At 32.3% G+C, this 17,017-nt stretch overlaps 1 protein-coding gene across 1 annotated transcript; it reads left to right on the forward strand.

The window, feature by feature from the left end:
* Positions 1 to 1,990: 1,990 nt before the first annotated feature.
* Positions 1,991 to 14,774, forward strand: LOC106116603 (neuronal PAS domain-containing protein 4). Its single transcript, XM_013310484.1, has 11 exons — positions 1,991 to 2,024; positions 7,741 to 7,922; positions 8,482 to 8,555; positions 8,647 to 8,736; positions 9,168 to 9,356; positions 9,646 to 9,830; positions 10,454 to 10,560; positions 11,076 to 11,226; positions 11,523 to 11,828; positions 13,408 to 13,553; positions 14,280 to 14,774. Exons 1-11 carry the CDS (start codon positions 2,014 to 2,016, stop codon positions 14,462 to 14,464), a joined length of 1,626 nt encoding a protein of 541 aa, XP_013165938.1. The 5' UTR covers positions 1,991 to 2,013; the 3' UTR covers positions 14,465 to 14,774.
* The last annotated feature ends 2,243 nt before the right edge of the window (positions 14,775 to 17,017 follow it).

Consider the following 17,017-nt stretch of genomic DNA (forward strand, 5'->3'; position numbering starts at 1 on the left):
CGTCCTCGTAGCTAAAACAGGTAGAGAGGTGATCAATTGCCATGACATTACCACTGTCATTGTCAAAAACTGCAACAATGTTTCGCTTTTAATAGCAGTACCTGGATGATCGAGCTTTGCTCGGTATTTTTTTTTTAATTGTATTTTTTGGAAATTATATTTAAGTACGAATTACTAATAAAATGATGAAATATGAATAATATTTTTCGATCTTACCGATAGAAAAAATAAGTTTATGTTTAAGTTGATTATCGATAAAACACGAATAAAATGATTCCTAGCTAGATCTATTCATCGCCCCCGAAACCCCCTATATACTAAATTTTATGAAAATTCCGAGATTCCAATTATATATATATATATATATATATATATAAAATTGGAATCTATATATATATATACAAGAATTGCTCATTTATATATATAAGATTACATTCGCTTCACGACTGTGTGCTACGGGCATTAAAATCTTTACAGCCCTATCACATTTCTTTTGTTAATTTGCTTAACATATCACTGCAACGAGCGATGTAAAGTGTTTGTATTTATAATTTGATGTGTTTGTATCATCGTACATTAAAGTACAATCCGTTAATGCATCTTTATGTTTATTTAATAAAGAATAATCTCTCACAGCTTTTTATTTCTTCTTAATTTAAAAAAAAAAACAGAGGAAGAACTTAAGTAAGGTCCTAATGATTTAAGTGGTTTTCTGATACATAATAATAATAGTTTATAATTAAAATGCAAAGGTCTTAGAATTTTCGTGATCATAAAAAATTTCTTCTTCTTATCTTACTAATATTATAAATGCGAATGATAGATGGATAGATGGATGGATGGATGTTTGTTTGACGGTAATCTTCGGAACGGCTTAACGGATCTTGATGACATTTGGCACAGATGTACAACATAGTCGCGAAGAATACATTAGGTTTTTATTATACGCGGACGGAGTCGCGGACGAAAGCTAGTTAAAATAGAATTAAAAAACATTAAGTATAATGCAGATTTCCAATTGGAATCAAATTAAAAAAGCTTAAAAAGTAAACTAAAAAACTAAATAGTACCCACGTATGTATGTACGAACATAATCGTATCACAATGATAGCGAGCTCCTTTCAAACCAGCTGTCAATCCAGTGTAATTAACGTCATATCTAGATGCGCGTGCGCATGGCTCCGCAAATTGCCGCGACGCGCCAAACTATGTTGTTATCGATAACTGTCATTTCGTCCAATCATCATACCATTGTCTCGTTTACGCCGTACCAAAGTAATTACGACACAAGTACCGTCTCTTTCCGACCTATTAATTTAAAGCTACGTACGCAAACGGCGATTCATTCCGTTCCTCTCAGCTGAAAGAAAATTATAGAGCGCAAGACAGCTACATATAACCATCTCGTTTTAACATACTGCTGGTTGTAATAAAGTTGTGTTTTATTTAATTTTTTTTGTTTTTTTTATGTGACGTTGTTAAATGACAAGTCAAAAATGTTTGAAACACTTTTAAAATTGGAAGTGTCGCATGTTATGGTAGTTAAGGCGCGGGTGCGTGTTTCGATTGATGAAAAAAAATAAAGCGTGAAAGAGAGGCTTCTCGGAGGCTTTTATAGTTGGTGTCCCGATGCGCTCGCGCACGGTGGTATCTTCGGGATAGTTTTATAATCTTATTATTTCTATAAAAAAAAGTAAACGCAGATTTTGATGTTTTTTTTCGTATAATTGGAGACAGATGATGTGTCGCGGTGTGTGTTGCTTATAAATTATGTCAGGCACGTGCCGTTTATGGTTTTTTTTTTACGATCAAATTATAATATTAGTATTGTTTAGAGTGCGGGGTTGTTAGTCCGATTGAGTTATCATTGACACCTCATCACTCCGTCTGTGTGGTCGTGTTTAATTGTTCAATAAAAATATTTTATTAAAATAAATAAAATGAATTTTATTTAAGTTTGTGTTATAGTGAAATTTAATATTAATTGACAAAGGACTTATTATTATTATCAAAATGTTTTTGAGGTAAGTTTTTTTTTTAATTTTAGATTTAAATTATTTTTTATTTTGTTTTTTAAGGCAATCAAAATGTATATGCGAGTTAACATAACTATTACATCAATAAATTAAATAATTAAATTCGCTCAAAAATATTTTAACTAAAGTTATTCTAAAATAAAAATAAAAGAAGCTCTGAGACATTTCTAGCTCTAACTAATAGCTGTACTTTTAATAACACCACCGAAAAATATAATTTTAAGGTTAATTTTACTTTTGAGTAATTTTACATTTTTAAAAACAATATAATGGTGCAAATTAAATCTCATTTATGTACATACTGTATGTTATAAATTACCTAAATGTAGTATCATTCTTTGCGTATCTTTTTAACCCTTTACCCTTGAATTCGATGCAAGCTTTATAAAATTCATAAGCTTTTTGTTCAAACTTGATAATTGGTTTATAAATATTTTTTGTATCACAATGAATAAAGTAACTCTAACCCTTCTGTAATAATAAATTAAGCTCTTTTCTATTTTCAACGCCCTCAAGTCTTATTGGCTCGAAAAATGAGATAAATGTATCTCCATATATACAAGAATACTTATCTTACTAATGTTATAAATACGAATATTTGGATGGATAGATTTGTGAGAATGTATCTCCAGAACGGCTAAACAGATCACGCTGAAATTGGGCATAGATGTAGAACATAGTTGGGAAGCACAAAGGCTACTTATTAAGTTATTTTAATATCGCGCGAATGGTGTCACAGGCGGTAGCTAAATCAGTAAAAGTAATCGACAAATTGTTTTTAAATTTTAATTTTATAATTACAGATCTATTACATAACTATATGTATCATTTAAATAAACTGTTAATAAGTTTATTTTTCATCATCACATGTACATATGTATGTAGTACAGATTAAAGATGTTAAAACTATTACAATCTGTCTCAGTACAATTTCAATAATTTATATTAAAAATTATTATAAAAAATAGAGGAAATTAGCTAGGAAATTAGAGTTATTAATTATAGCTATCGCACGCGAGTCAGTCCGCGAGGAATTAAGAAAAAAAATATTTAGTAGACAGCTTATGTTTTTCCAGACTATGTTCTATATGTATGTCAAATTTCATCGAAATCCGTTCAGCCGTTTTGGTGATACCTGCAAACATCCATCCATCCAAACATTCGCATTTATAATATTAGTAAGATTTATAGTACTAATAGAGGAAATATTAAACAAATGTCTGTTCCGGTATCCAACGTTAAAATATGCTCTACAATTTTCACAGCTTTAATAATAAAACTTAAACTTAAATCAATCTTTCGGTTCAATAATCGTAATAATTTCAACCGGAAACCCTGAAAGCTTTATAAGCTACATTAAGACATACTAGTTTTACGAAATAAAGCCATAAATAGTGAAAAACAAAACAAATCGACAAGTTAAAATTTTCATTGTTACCTAAGTGCTAAACGCGACGTCACCCCGATAAGTGCTAGTACAGAACATTATTACATGTCCCATATAAGGAAATATAGTCTGAATTAGTTCAGTAATAGGTATCAAAGCCGCTTGCACTTTAACATACGACACGACTTATTTTGAACACCATGAAACTATTATGCAACACTGAAGTAGCCTTGTACGAAAATACAGCGCACACAATGTGTTACGTAGTTTCAAATTTAATTAAATTCACACATTTGATGACAGAATTTAAGCACGACTTTGTATCTATGCGGTAGACAGTTTTTAACTATCAATAGAAATAGATTTACTGCGGTGTAGGGAACTAAAGTAAGTCTTGTATCCGGCACAAGAGACCCATCACCGCTCCTGCGCCTTCTCTTGGAGCCCGCAACAGTCGTGTATCCAATATCGCTAAGTAGTAACTAGGCCTGCCGACGGGTCAACAGCTAATCGTTTTCCAAGATACTGTTGATCCTCTCCTATTTTCCAAGGGTCCTGTTTGGGGAAGTCTCTTATGTTTAGTTTCGCTTAAATTTAGATTTTTACATCAGCCTATTTCCAGGTTATATCCAATCCAACCCCTTCGAGACATCTTACCTAGGTTGTATTATAAGAAATCTAAGTAAAAGACAACTTAATTAACGATGAATCAGGAGGCCGTAAGAGATTCCGTTTTAAAAGCTAACCTTAAAATGGAAGCTGTTTTTCTAAAACATGACAATTTGTAAATTACTAGCCTTTGACTAAAGTAATTTTATTCTAATAAAAATTAGGCCATTTTTATGATGTTTAACAATACACTAAAGAAAACTAGCAGCTTTAAAACATAAAACTTCTAAACTTTATTACTAACTACTCCGCCTAAATAATTATAACAACAAAACTTGCACAACGTCGTTAATAAATCCAATACATCAACAATAGAATACAATAAAAGCGACAGGAATGAATCTGATCATAACATCTTGAATAACTATTGATGGTGCGCTGATGTGAGCCTCTGATAGTACGTGATCAAATAGATTAAATGTTCCAGCCGTCATTATGTCAAATGTCTTACATTTTCGACATTACTATCGAGTTATCTAAGAACCAGAGCATCTTCTAACCAATTCATATACTGTTCTGTATAATACTAGCTGTTGCACGTGACTCTGTACGACGAAAAAGAAAAAAAATATTTTCTTTCTTAATAAGTATCCTATGTGTTCTTTTAGACTACGCTCTATATCTATGCAAAGCGAGATCCATGCTACTTTTCTGAAGATACTTCAAACAAATATGTATCCATCCATCCAAACTTTTGCATGTATAATATTAGTAAGAAATACTATGAAAGTAACGTTATTAAAAAAAATAATCTTATTGAAACACCTTTAATTTTTTTTTAGTTAGATCCTTAGTCTTCTTCAGGAAAATTTTACTTATGTATTTTATCTTTGTAACATTAACTACATAGTTTTAAAAGCGTCATACTAAAGCCTCAAAAGGCTTTTGCTATAGAACAATTAGCTCTTCTCATAATAAGTAGAAAATAATTTTGGAACAAGAAACAAATATGTGTATATTTTTGTATCCATTAAATTTCTTAGCTTAACTTTTTAATGTAAACTTATGTTCTTGGATTTTAATAAATTATTTTTCATTTTTTTTCACATATCATTGCATTTCTTTCTATTTTAATTTGCTTTCCTATTATTAAATTCGTAATCCTGCACAGTGTAAAAGGACAAACAATGTTTTTTTTTTACAAGTTAATGTGTCGGTGAAGAATTTACACGGTCTAGTAGTCGAAGTACCGTGAACGTTTGAATTTCATGGCTACAAATATGTCAGGAATGTACTTTTTGTCTGATTGCTCATTACACCGATACATTCTTGATTTGTTATAAAACTAGAAAAAACCTAAAGGGTCACTCTTCTTATGACCCTCACAAAAAGCTCTGGACATAGCGACATTCCCAAAGAGAAATTCTAAAGGATTTCTTTTTAGAATTCTTCAACGTTTGACGTTATTTAGAAGTTTAATAGTTTCCTTTTGAATGTACTATTTCATGTTCAAAATAAATTATGTACCGTGCTAATAAATATGCGTTTAAACATTGTATATAACACTATGAAGTTCATAAAAAATGATTTAATAATTCCGAATTTACAAAAAGTATTATTCATGATCGAAATAAGTTCACAAGCAATTTTAAGTAACTATTTTGTCATCAAACACAGTTTTACTGTTATTATATAATCTATTTCTGTTATCATTCTATATAACTACAAAATAATACATTTCAAATCATTCCAAACATCCTTAATCGCTGCTCAGTCACTTAAAGACAAGAATCATTGATCAAACATCCAATAAAACAAACAATCACTTAAATACTAAGCTGAAGTCTTTTATAATGCAACGACAGCGGCACCAATCATCCTTCATTTTTTCCCACAATCAGTGCGACGCCAAAAAAAAAACCTAATCGCTCGAACAAATAAAAAACAAAAGTCGGATTGTAAAAAGGACTCCCAGGTGAGATGAAAGTGCCGCGCGCAGTGATGCGCCGACCATGCGCGTGCGCACACGCATGTTAACATGGCAGGAAAGATACTTCCTTTACCGTTTTTGTTACCGTTACAGCTTTTTCGGATATGCTTTTGATTAAGCTACATCTGTTATACAGGCTGTATCATTAAATACTAATTTATTGAATCTTATTTTTCACTAATTTTATCGCATATATTTGGTGGATGTTTGTTTGAAGGTATCTCCAGAATAGCTCAACTGATCTCAATGAAGAAATGCAGTTCCTCTGGTATTGCTGATGTCCATGGGCGTCGTTGAACACCTCGGTGTTCCCGCTGCTCGTTTGCCCCCTTCTGTTATAAAAAAAATGAAATTTGGTATAGATGTAGAACATAGTATGGAAGAACACATAGGTTACTTATTTTTTTTTAATTCCACATAGACGGATTCGCGGGCGACAGCTAGTATAAAAATATATCTAAGCCATCAAATACACGTCATTAAAAAAACTTATTACATTGACGTCGACGACTAGACATGTAACAAATGCATAACGCGTAAAAACAGTGATTATTTCTTCATGCAATATAAATATAAAAAAATTATAAATACAAGAATAAGCTATTTACATAATGATTTAATATTTTCCGTATACTGATGTAATAAATCGATACATCCTGTATCCGTAATGTAACTAATAGATCCGCGGAATATGGAAATAACTACTTCAAAAGCCGACTGAGACACCTTTCCGGAACATTGTATCCGCACATTGTTTAAAATCTTAGAACATTTAGAAATATTTTTCACTAAATATAATACAAATATTATTATGTTTTTTTGGTATCGGGGGGAAATCTTCGTAAGATACCCTGCCTTTTGGGGGAATGACAGGGTTATGTGAGATTCTTACTCACTAAAACCCCGTCGGTGGCCAACCTCAAGCGCGACTGTGAGAGTCCCGGGATCTCCAGAGGAACGCACCGGAACCCTTTGCACTGGACTTAATACAAATAATTTTAATAGCCGATGTATAATTTCAAATATTTTTTCGTCAAGTATCAAAACAATATGTACATTAGTAATACATTTTGCGATGTGAAAATTTATTATAATTTATTCCCGATTAACTCTAAGTCCGGCAACGCGTCTGCGGGTCCCCGCTATTGCTGATGTCTGGGTGTCGATGAACACCCCGGTGTTCCAGCTGCTCTTTTGCTCACTTCTCTAAAATGTTGGTTTCTGTAAACAAAATCTTAGTTTAATACATATTATCTCTGTTTTGTCAAAGATAATGACAGGGATTGCGATAAGTATTACATAGACATTTTGGTCTCAGAAACCCACGGCAAATCGTGAAAAATGCAAAATTTGTATCGTATAAAATATATAAATAAATAAATATATATAATAAGTTTTTATATGTTTCCCTTATTTTATAAAGGTATCTACTATTGCTTATTAATAACATTATTAAAAAATTATTAAAAAAAGGGATTGTATTTGTAATATTAACTATATAAAATTGGTGTAACTTATATAATCGTAAACAAATATTTATTTTAAGACGTTATTAGTTAGAATCCTTCCGCGCAAATGACGTGCCTTCGTTACAAAGTCCAGTGTCAGAATGAATAGTGAGTGGACACAAACACGACATTTTAGTAAGGCTAGTGTTGGGTCAATACACTGCCACATTTCGGATTTTCTTCCTAACAGTATGACAATATTCAATTTAGATTCGAGCCAACAAAGTCGACAAAAGGTGCGAGTAAGATGCGTCGAGACCTTATCAACGCTGAGATTTCAAATTTGCGGGACCTGCTGCCACTACCACCATCCACCAGACAGCGTCTCTCGCAACTGCAGCTTATGGCTCTCGTCTGCGTCTACCTCAGGAAGATGAATTACTTTCAACAAGGTGAGGATCTACTAGAAGAATTGCAAGCTTAAAACGCTTTGAAATGTACTTCAAATACCTTACTATCAAAATCAGTTCAAAATTGCTGTAAAATTAATATTTCTTAATCAACCTGACTTCGTAATAAAACAATTGAACTACTCCTTAAGTGGGCATCTGATTCCAAAAAAAACCTTTAACGATAGTTCCGTATGTGATACGTAAAAATTACATGACCAATTAAAATATTTTATATAAGAAACAATTCGTTTTAAACAACATCTCTTAAATGTACAAATATCATCTACAAATTCTACAACAAAGTTAAACATAAACATATAAAAGTTTTCCACGCGTATATCCGCGTAAGATTTCCCCGCATCTTTTCTCATGTTCCAAATCTCTGTAGTGATCACGCGCGCGTTATCCTTCATCTCGTCCCTGTGCCGTCTCCCAAACTTTGTCAGCTCACCTTCAGTCACGAAAAGGCATATTAAGACGTTTAAAATGCATTTAGCTTGCTATCTTATCTTGCTTTGCTATTACTTCACCCATAATTCCGTCTTTCTTTCTGTTTTAGTGTTCAAAAGTCACGACTTCAGCTATCAGTATCAAGAACAACCGACTCCTACACCTAATATCGGATTTTCAAAGGTATTATACGTATATATTTGTTCAAGTTTACGAGCAGTTAAAGTGAAACCATAAAAATCAGTATTATTGACATTTACAATGTCTGTTTCAGGCAATGAACGGTTTTATGATGATGATGACACAGAACGGAAAATTGTTATACATATCTGAAAATGCCGCTGAATATTTGGGACACTCTATGGTTTGTATTCTTCAACATTATTGAGATCGCATTAACGAAGTTAGACGTAGCTATGACGTCACCTTATAACCAAACTAGCAGTCTCTCGCGACTCCGTCCGCGCGGCATTACAAAACTTAATATACTTATTAAGTTTTGCAAAGTCTTGTAATGTCTTATGTGTTCCTCCAGATCATGCTCTACTATGCCAAAATGTTCTAACATATCTCTGGAACGGCTCAACGGATCTTGACGAAGTTTTAAATGAAATTCGCATTTATAATATTAGTAACATGTCTATGAGAATTTCAACTTTTAGGACTTTTGTAAATAAGCTATTCTTCAATCATTTTCCATTTATAATACATACCTTACTCTTATTTTGATCCTATCTCTAAATTTAGTTGTTGTGCTTAGAAGGTATATAATAAATTGTTAATACAATATTTTAGGAAGATTTATTGATACACGGAGATAGTGTTTACGATATAATAGACAGACAGGATCACCAAACAGTACAAGTTGAATTAAACAGAGGCAGCAATGGTGAGACTGAAAATATACCAAAGAGTAAACATTTCTTCTGTAGAATGAATGTATCGAGAAACGCAAGACGACAAATGAGATTTGGCGACCAAAAAGTAAGTACAAATTTTATAGTAAAATATTTACTTAGTATTTGCGTACTGATAAGTCATATGTTTAACATTGAACTAAGTTTGTAGACGTTTGTCGTGTTTTTAAAATATCTATAAAAATATTTCTGACTGTAACATTGTTAAAATAAGACAGAGTATAGACAATATAATATTTTAAGTAATTTTTTTGTTTTAAAACAATCTTTTATTCTCTAGGGACTTCTGTGTTTAATTTGAAGCCTATCAAATTACGTTCATGATAAAAGGCATTAAGTAATCTGTTTTGTTTTAGGTAGTTCTCGTCAGAGGTCACTACGTCTCATATCTGCCTCTTTGCAGTCGCAATGAGCCGGTGTTCCTAGCTATATGCACGCCTCTAGCAATGCCTGAAACCAGAGAGTGCGTCGTCAACGGAGCTACGAATGTCTTCACAACAGTCCATTCTATGGATATGAAAATGCTTCATATAGACGCTAAGTAAGCATATTAAACAAACAAACAGACAAGTCATTGAAATATATATTATGCTAAAAGATAAGATATACAAAATCAGCATCATATGAGATATAACAAATATAAAGGATATATAACATAAAATTATATTTGCACTGTTAACTCATAACTGTCGGCTTACACTCCCAAAAGACTTGTATAGAAACATATAGTCATCTCTTTCTTTATGCGTCTTTCCGTCGTGAAAACCCATAACAATATTAGAACAAGCAATGATAAAATCGCGCATATCTGTTTCATTAGGACCTAAAAATTAAATGGACGACGACGGTTAAGCAATCAAGTATTTATTACATTTTGTCACAAAAGCTTGTTCCGTCTTTCTTTAAATATCAGCCTAAAGCGGCCTCAATAAAAGAAAAGTTCTTTTGCAATAAATTCATGCTCATTGAACTCGTTTAAAAAAGATTAAAAAAACTTTAACGTTAGCAACGCTCCAAATTCTTCAGGACGTTTCTAGATAACGGTATTTTTATTACAACTTCGATTAATTAATAGATCCGGATTATTCGCTTGAGTAATTTATATAAAATTTAATTAAACTAAAATATACAAATTTGATATATTAACGTGAGCTATTGTTTCAGTGGTGAATGGTATTTGGGTTGGAAGAAAGCTGAACTAGTCGATGTATCATGGTATCAAATCTTACATTGGGACAGTTTGCGAGATGCGCAAACGAAACATAGATTATGTAAGATAATTTTACTTTACTCCAATTACGATTTATTAATTTTCATTTAAAGACAGATAAAAACAGAATTATAATAATAAATTTGGACATATTTGTTAATTTATTAAACTCCCAAAGAGGGTTGGCGACAGATCGTCCTGCAAAAATTAAGTCAAAAGATTAAGTTTCATAAAACCTAGTACGCCAGTCCTGAATGAGATAAGGTCACTGAGATGATAATTAAATAAAATAATAAATTAATAAAGTGTTCTATTAATTCACATAAATTATTTATTGTTTTTGTTTCATTCTTATTAATTTATTTTTGTATTGGCAACAACCAAATTATTTTAAACTTTTTTCCTATGCTGGCAACAATGGTGCATTGGTCATTCATTGGATGTAAGTGTGCTACGAGAACGCGGGCTATTTTTCTTATTTTCATTACTTAAGTAACTATTCCATAAATAGTTAAAAAACCACACGACCACTTGTTTAATTATATATAAAGTATTAAATTTATCTTATTATTACAGTAACACAATCAGAGCAAGATAAATGTTGTATTCTGTTAGTGAAATTGCAACAAAGGAGTGGTCATTTCTTGTGGGTCCACGTCGTGTTGCAAGTCAAAGACGCTGCGGATACACCACGCCAAATTATAGTAGCTACTAATCAAGTCTTAAGGTATATTATGCTCAGTTTTATAAAGATAGGGTCAATTTAATGTTTATTAAAATTAATAAGTCTACTAACTAAATGTCAATCCTTTATATAAATAAAACAGCATATAGTGAATACTTATTTAAGGTTTCTTCTTCCATTACTCTTCTAATAAAAAAACTCCTTTTTATAATGTATTTTAGTTTATTATTCGTTTTTAATATTTTATTTACTATTATGGATTTAAGACTCTTTCTTCTTCTAATTAAAATAAATAAATAAATAATAATTAATTTCCTCTTATCATTTGTTGTATCCAGTGAAGAAGAAGCGACAATAATGTTAGCAAACTCCTGGTTATACCAATATTATGGGTACCAAAACCAACCTTGTGGTATGCTCGACCCGCGCTGTCAGAAGTTCTTCAGACGAGATCAGTGTTATCAAGATCCATACCAAGAACCGTACCCATATATCGAGAACGCGGAAATGGATTTCAATGGATATCACATCTCAACGTATGTTACCCATAAACCTGAGGAATACGTATGTGAAAGGATATACACGGATAGAGGGCCTGTGGATTATTCAACCCATTCGCCACAGTCTACGATAAGTGAAGAGAGGTATGTTTTTTTATCTGTTTGCAAAAAAAATTTATAATATTTATGTCACTAGCTGTCGCCCGCGACTCCGTCCGCTCGAAAAAAAAACTCGACTAAGCTCTACATCTATGACAATTTCATCGTGATTAGTTAAGTCTATCTGGTGATACCTTCAATCCATCCATCTTGAACTGAACTTTTCAATATCATATCTACAGTGAATTAAATAAAATACAAAACCAAAACAACTGATAAAGTTAAAATTTAAACTAATTGAAGTATATTTTTATATTTGTTTACATTAAATGTTCACACAATAAAAAAATAACAAGTTTCTTACAAACAAGGTCACTAAACACAATCTCGTCATATCATCGCCGGATGGAATATAAATAAGAAAATCATCACCCCGTCCGTCCGTATGTCCGTCCGAGTAATTTGACACCTTTCATTACCATATTTATTGTAAACCCGCGCTCACAAACTTACTTTAAAATCATTTCAATTTAATGTAACACCTAATCTCATTGTAATAAGGTTTCAATTTGATCATTTATTATTTACTAAACATTTAAAGAACTTTGTCAAGTAAATCAAATATAAAAAGACTACAGAAAAATATGTCGGAATGAAGTCACACGATTATAAAGTTTTGCTACATTTTATAAAACTTTTCTTAATCATATCAGTGCTATAAAATTACCAGTTAATTATAACTACGACAATGAAAAGTTCATCATCAACCTGCCCTTATCCCTATCGAGGGTCGGCACAGTATTCACTACTCCTCCATACATCTCTATCAGCCGTCATATCCGAGTCTACCCCCTTCTTACGCATATCCTCTTTCACACAGTCATTCCATACTTTTTTTGGTCTTCCCCTACCCTTGTAGCCATCCACATTCAATCTCATTACTTTTTTGGTTATATAATCATCATCCCTCCTCATAACATGTCCAAACCACGCTAATCTTTTACTCCGCAATTTCTCGATCACTGGCGCTACTTTCAAACTTCCTCTAATATACACATTTTTAACTTTATCCTTCCTTGTCGCACCACACATCCATCTTAGCATACGCATTTCAACTACATGCAATTAACAATGAAAATTTAATAACAAAGAATACAAGTAATTTCCAAAAATAATCATGAGTTTTGTTATTCTTAAATATAACTTACGATCGCACTAGAATAGTTAAATAGTCTCTCTGATCGTTGGCTCCTGAGACCAAACTTTCGGTACGGACAAACCAGAGATAACAAATATGTTTTAAACTAGAATTTTAGTCTCAGAAATCCAAGATTAGTATTGATTTCTCATGCTAAATAAACACCAAAGGACCTGATATTATCGATTTGTTTCATCCTAATATAAGATTCACGGCTAAACACTCACGTATGTATATTCGTCCGGTGGCGGCACCGAGAAGTTTCGAGCCCATCGGCCCTTTATCAGTGCACTCGCTTGAGTGAGCGACGGGCCGCGTCCGCGAAATCATACCAGTACCACTCATCCTGATGTGTGTTTATATCAGTTTAATATAATGTCTCACGAAAGTTTGAATAATTTAATATTAAATCATGTTTGTATTTAGATCGCCACATCACTACGAAGCGGCTCCGGAAATGATTGTCAACAGCAACATGTATACGTATCCTCATCAAGGCAAGAGGGAGTACTACGAACAATATCAAAGAGTTAATTACAATCAGGAACTCTGTCCAGCCGGAACGTTAGAGAGTAAGTATTTGTATTGGTTTTGTCTAAAATCACATCACAATTATCATTCAATTTTATAATTAAATAAGGTAAATAAAAAACTATATTATAGCAATGCAAATGATGTTTCGTTGTTTACGAATTTAAAGGCCTGTTCCACCGGTCAATGATAATGTTTCAGATCATCAGATATATCAGAAAATTTAAAAGATTTCTCTGGAACATGACCTAAGTATTTCTACTATCTATAACTACTAGTACTGCATATTCTAATATTATGTATAAATTAGAGCGTCGGTGGCTCAGGAGTCAACTTGTAATCTGCAGGTCCTGGGTTTGAATACCGCCATGTACATATGCGGTTTTCGATTTCCGATTTGAATATGTACATTTATCCGACGTTCTTACTGTGAAGGAAAACATTGTGATGCAACCTGCACATATCTGGGAAGGAATTCAAAGATATGTGTGAAGTCAACCAACCCGCACTTGCCCAGCATGGTTGACTATGGCCTAGTCACCCTTAAATTAGGGTACGCTCCGAGCCCCTCGGTGGGGACGTATAGTGAGCTGATGATAAACTGCATATTCGTACTGTGTAAAGTCATATTTCAACAGTTGCCGTACAAATTTTGCAACACAATAACTCACTGCTAAACTGTTTTATATTGTAAAAACAAAGTTACTTTAAAACAAGAACAATCGACAATGTCACATAGTATTATAAAACTTGTATTTTTATAACAGGTATGGAATATCCAGCAGCAAAAAGAATGCGTCTGTCCACTCTGCAGTTAGAAGGTACAGATGGCATGGACCGTTGGAATCCGAGTCCACCTTGGTCTGACACTACCCTAAAACTTACTGATTACGGACAAAGATTCACATATAACATGCTACCAATGCCACCCGAGAGAGCAATGGTCACTTAATTAAAGTGTCTCCAGCACATCGGCGAAAGCGAACCGGATTTAAAGCGAAGCGAAAACGTAGCAATATTGGTATTTAGTTTGCTATCCCGTTTTTTATCTTTAAAAAAACAGAGACAACAATAGTTCAAATATCAACGGAGTTTGAGTTTCAAGGCCAATTCTTTAGCTGTAAGCCACGTAAGGCCGCTGCTAATTGTTTTTCTGAAATAAACCAAATCTATATTCGTTCCAATTTCTATTCAAGTTCGCTTTCGCGTCTGCTAAATGGGTCAATATTTTTATTTGCCAGTGTGTTCCTTGTAAAACTAAGATACGGTGGTTGATTACAATTTGTTGTGAATAGCTTAAATAGTTAGTGTAAATAGTTTTATTTTGATAAACTATCGTCTATTTTTTTTGATAAACTATTTTGTATATAAATTGGTTTAAAATTATCGGTAAAAGAAACAGTATTTTTAGTTAATATTTAAGAATCAAAATAAATGTCAGTATTCTTAAATAAGGTCTACAAATCTAAGATATTTTCATATTTATTTATATTTTGTGGAAAACGGTTCCGTCCAAATATTTGTGCATTGTATTCCAAAGGAATAGTATAATATTAGTTATATAAAATGTTTTATTTCTAGGGATATTATTTTGTAAATAATTTATATTATTATAACTGTCCTATTTCGCTTTTAGGTAAATAAACCAAGTTTTATATAAATAAACGTATTGATAAGTAAATTTGTTTATTATTTAAAAACTACCAAAATGTATTCAACATAAGAGATATTCCTACACTTTCTTACTAAAGCATTAAAGTACAATTTAAATAGTATTTTAAACTTAATATCTATTTTATTATAATATAATACTAGCTGACGATTGCAACTCCGTCCACGAGGATTTAAAAAAAACATTATTAGTAGCCTATTTGTTCTTCGAGACTATGTTCTAGAGATACTTTCAAACAAACATCCAACCCTATAAACATTCGCATTTATATAATAATATTAATAAGATTTATTAAATTTTAATTCATTCAGAGCTTTTAATAATCGATTAAATACCGTTTTACACTTTCTTACATTTTGTATTCTATACACAAGGTCATCCAAATTAATATGTACGTAAGTAAATGCTAGTAACAATTACTTAGTATTGGCTAACGCGTTAAACCCCAATCCCAGTAGAATTGCATAAGTAACGCGAATTATTTAAAATGCATTCGACACATTAACGGCTAGTACCAGAGCTGTTAATAGATGTAAAGCTCAACACGTCTAGTTGCGCAGACCTATGCGGTTGAATAGTTTTCTTTGTAGAATTACAGCACAAGTCCCACTTAAATGTAACGAGAAGGGTCAAGTTGTGATGGTGGCACTTTAGCCGTCAAATAGACAAAAGCTAAGCCCGCTAGCGTGTGGTCCAATTTTGAGGCGATTTGAATTTAGTTCAAATGTTCAATTAAACGGGTTTTACCTTTTTATTTCTATGTGAATAAGATAAAAGGATGATATAGTACATATATAAAGGGCCAAAATAATAATATTTTTTAGTAAGATCCATAATAAAGAATCACGAAAACATAATATTTCGTACCCATCTTGACATTATGCTTCCAAATAAAGTAAGACAGTCACAAATTATTTTATAACTATTTACTTAATATTTTTAGGTACCTATTTTAGATTAAGCCTTAAACATTAATTTACTTAAGATCATAAAAGGGAAATTAGATAATTCCATCTCATTTTGTTCAACAAATATATCAACTTACTTACTTATTCTAATAGTATTATAAAATCAAGTACTATATTTATATTATTAACTTACACAAAAGGTTAGCACTCTTTTTTCTATTGCATAGCAGTTAGCTTAAAAATATAAGCAAAATCGCTATTATTCATTACCGCTCCGCTCATGACTTGGACCACAAAAGCTCCGGTGCGCCCCTGATCCATTGTTATTGCAATCTCACATGACGGACCGCGGCTGTGATGAATTATTGATAGCCAACAGGCTACGTGATCCACAACCCACCCTGGATTACGTATAAAGCGGCTCCACTCTATGACCTATGCAATTAATAGATTATTGTCTTTAAATATATTTTTTTCATACATATACTTAAGCTCTGACGTTAACGGTGTTCTGAGCTACACATGTTTGCAATGAAATTCAAATAATATGTAGTCAACAAATCTGAAATGGACCAGCACAGTTGGCTAAGGCCTAGTCATCTCAAAGTTAAGCTAGGTTTGATCCCCGTTGTGGACGTAAACGAGCTGACAAGCTACTAATATTAGAAGATATTTCGGAGTATTGGTCAGCGTCGTTTTAGACGGCACTATATCAATCAAATTAGTGAACTAAGAAAATACTTAATTAAAAGCACACAACGGGACCTAATTCCCTAAACTCTGCCTACTATGCTGGGTTACAGGCATGATGTCGTTAAGTTTATTTACAGTTCGATTGTTTATAATTTAAAGATCTATTTAAATTAATTAGTTTAATCGTATTTATAATATTTATATCAGATCTTAGCGACACATTCATTAATAG

The sequence above is a fragment of the Papilio xuthus genome, unplaced genomic scaffold (assembly GCF_000836235.2).
Source record: "Papilio xuthus unplaced genomic scaffold, Pxut_1.1 DF827714.1, whole genome shotgun sequence".
NCBI classification, from domain to species: Eukaryota; Metazoa; Arthropoda; class Insecta; order Lepidoptera; family Papilionidae; genus Papilio; species Papilio xuthus.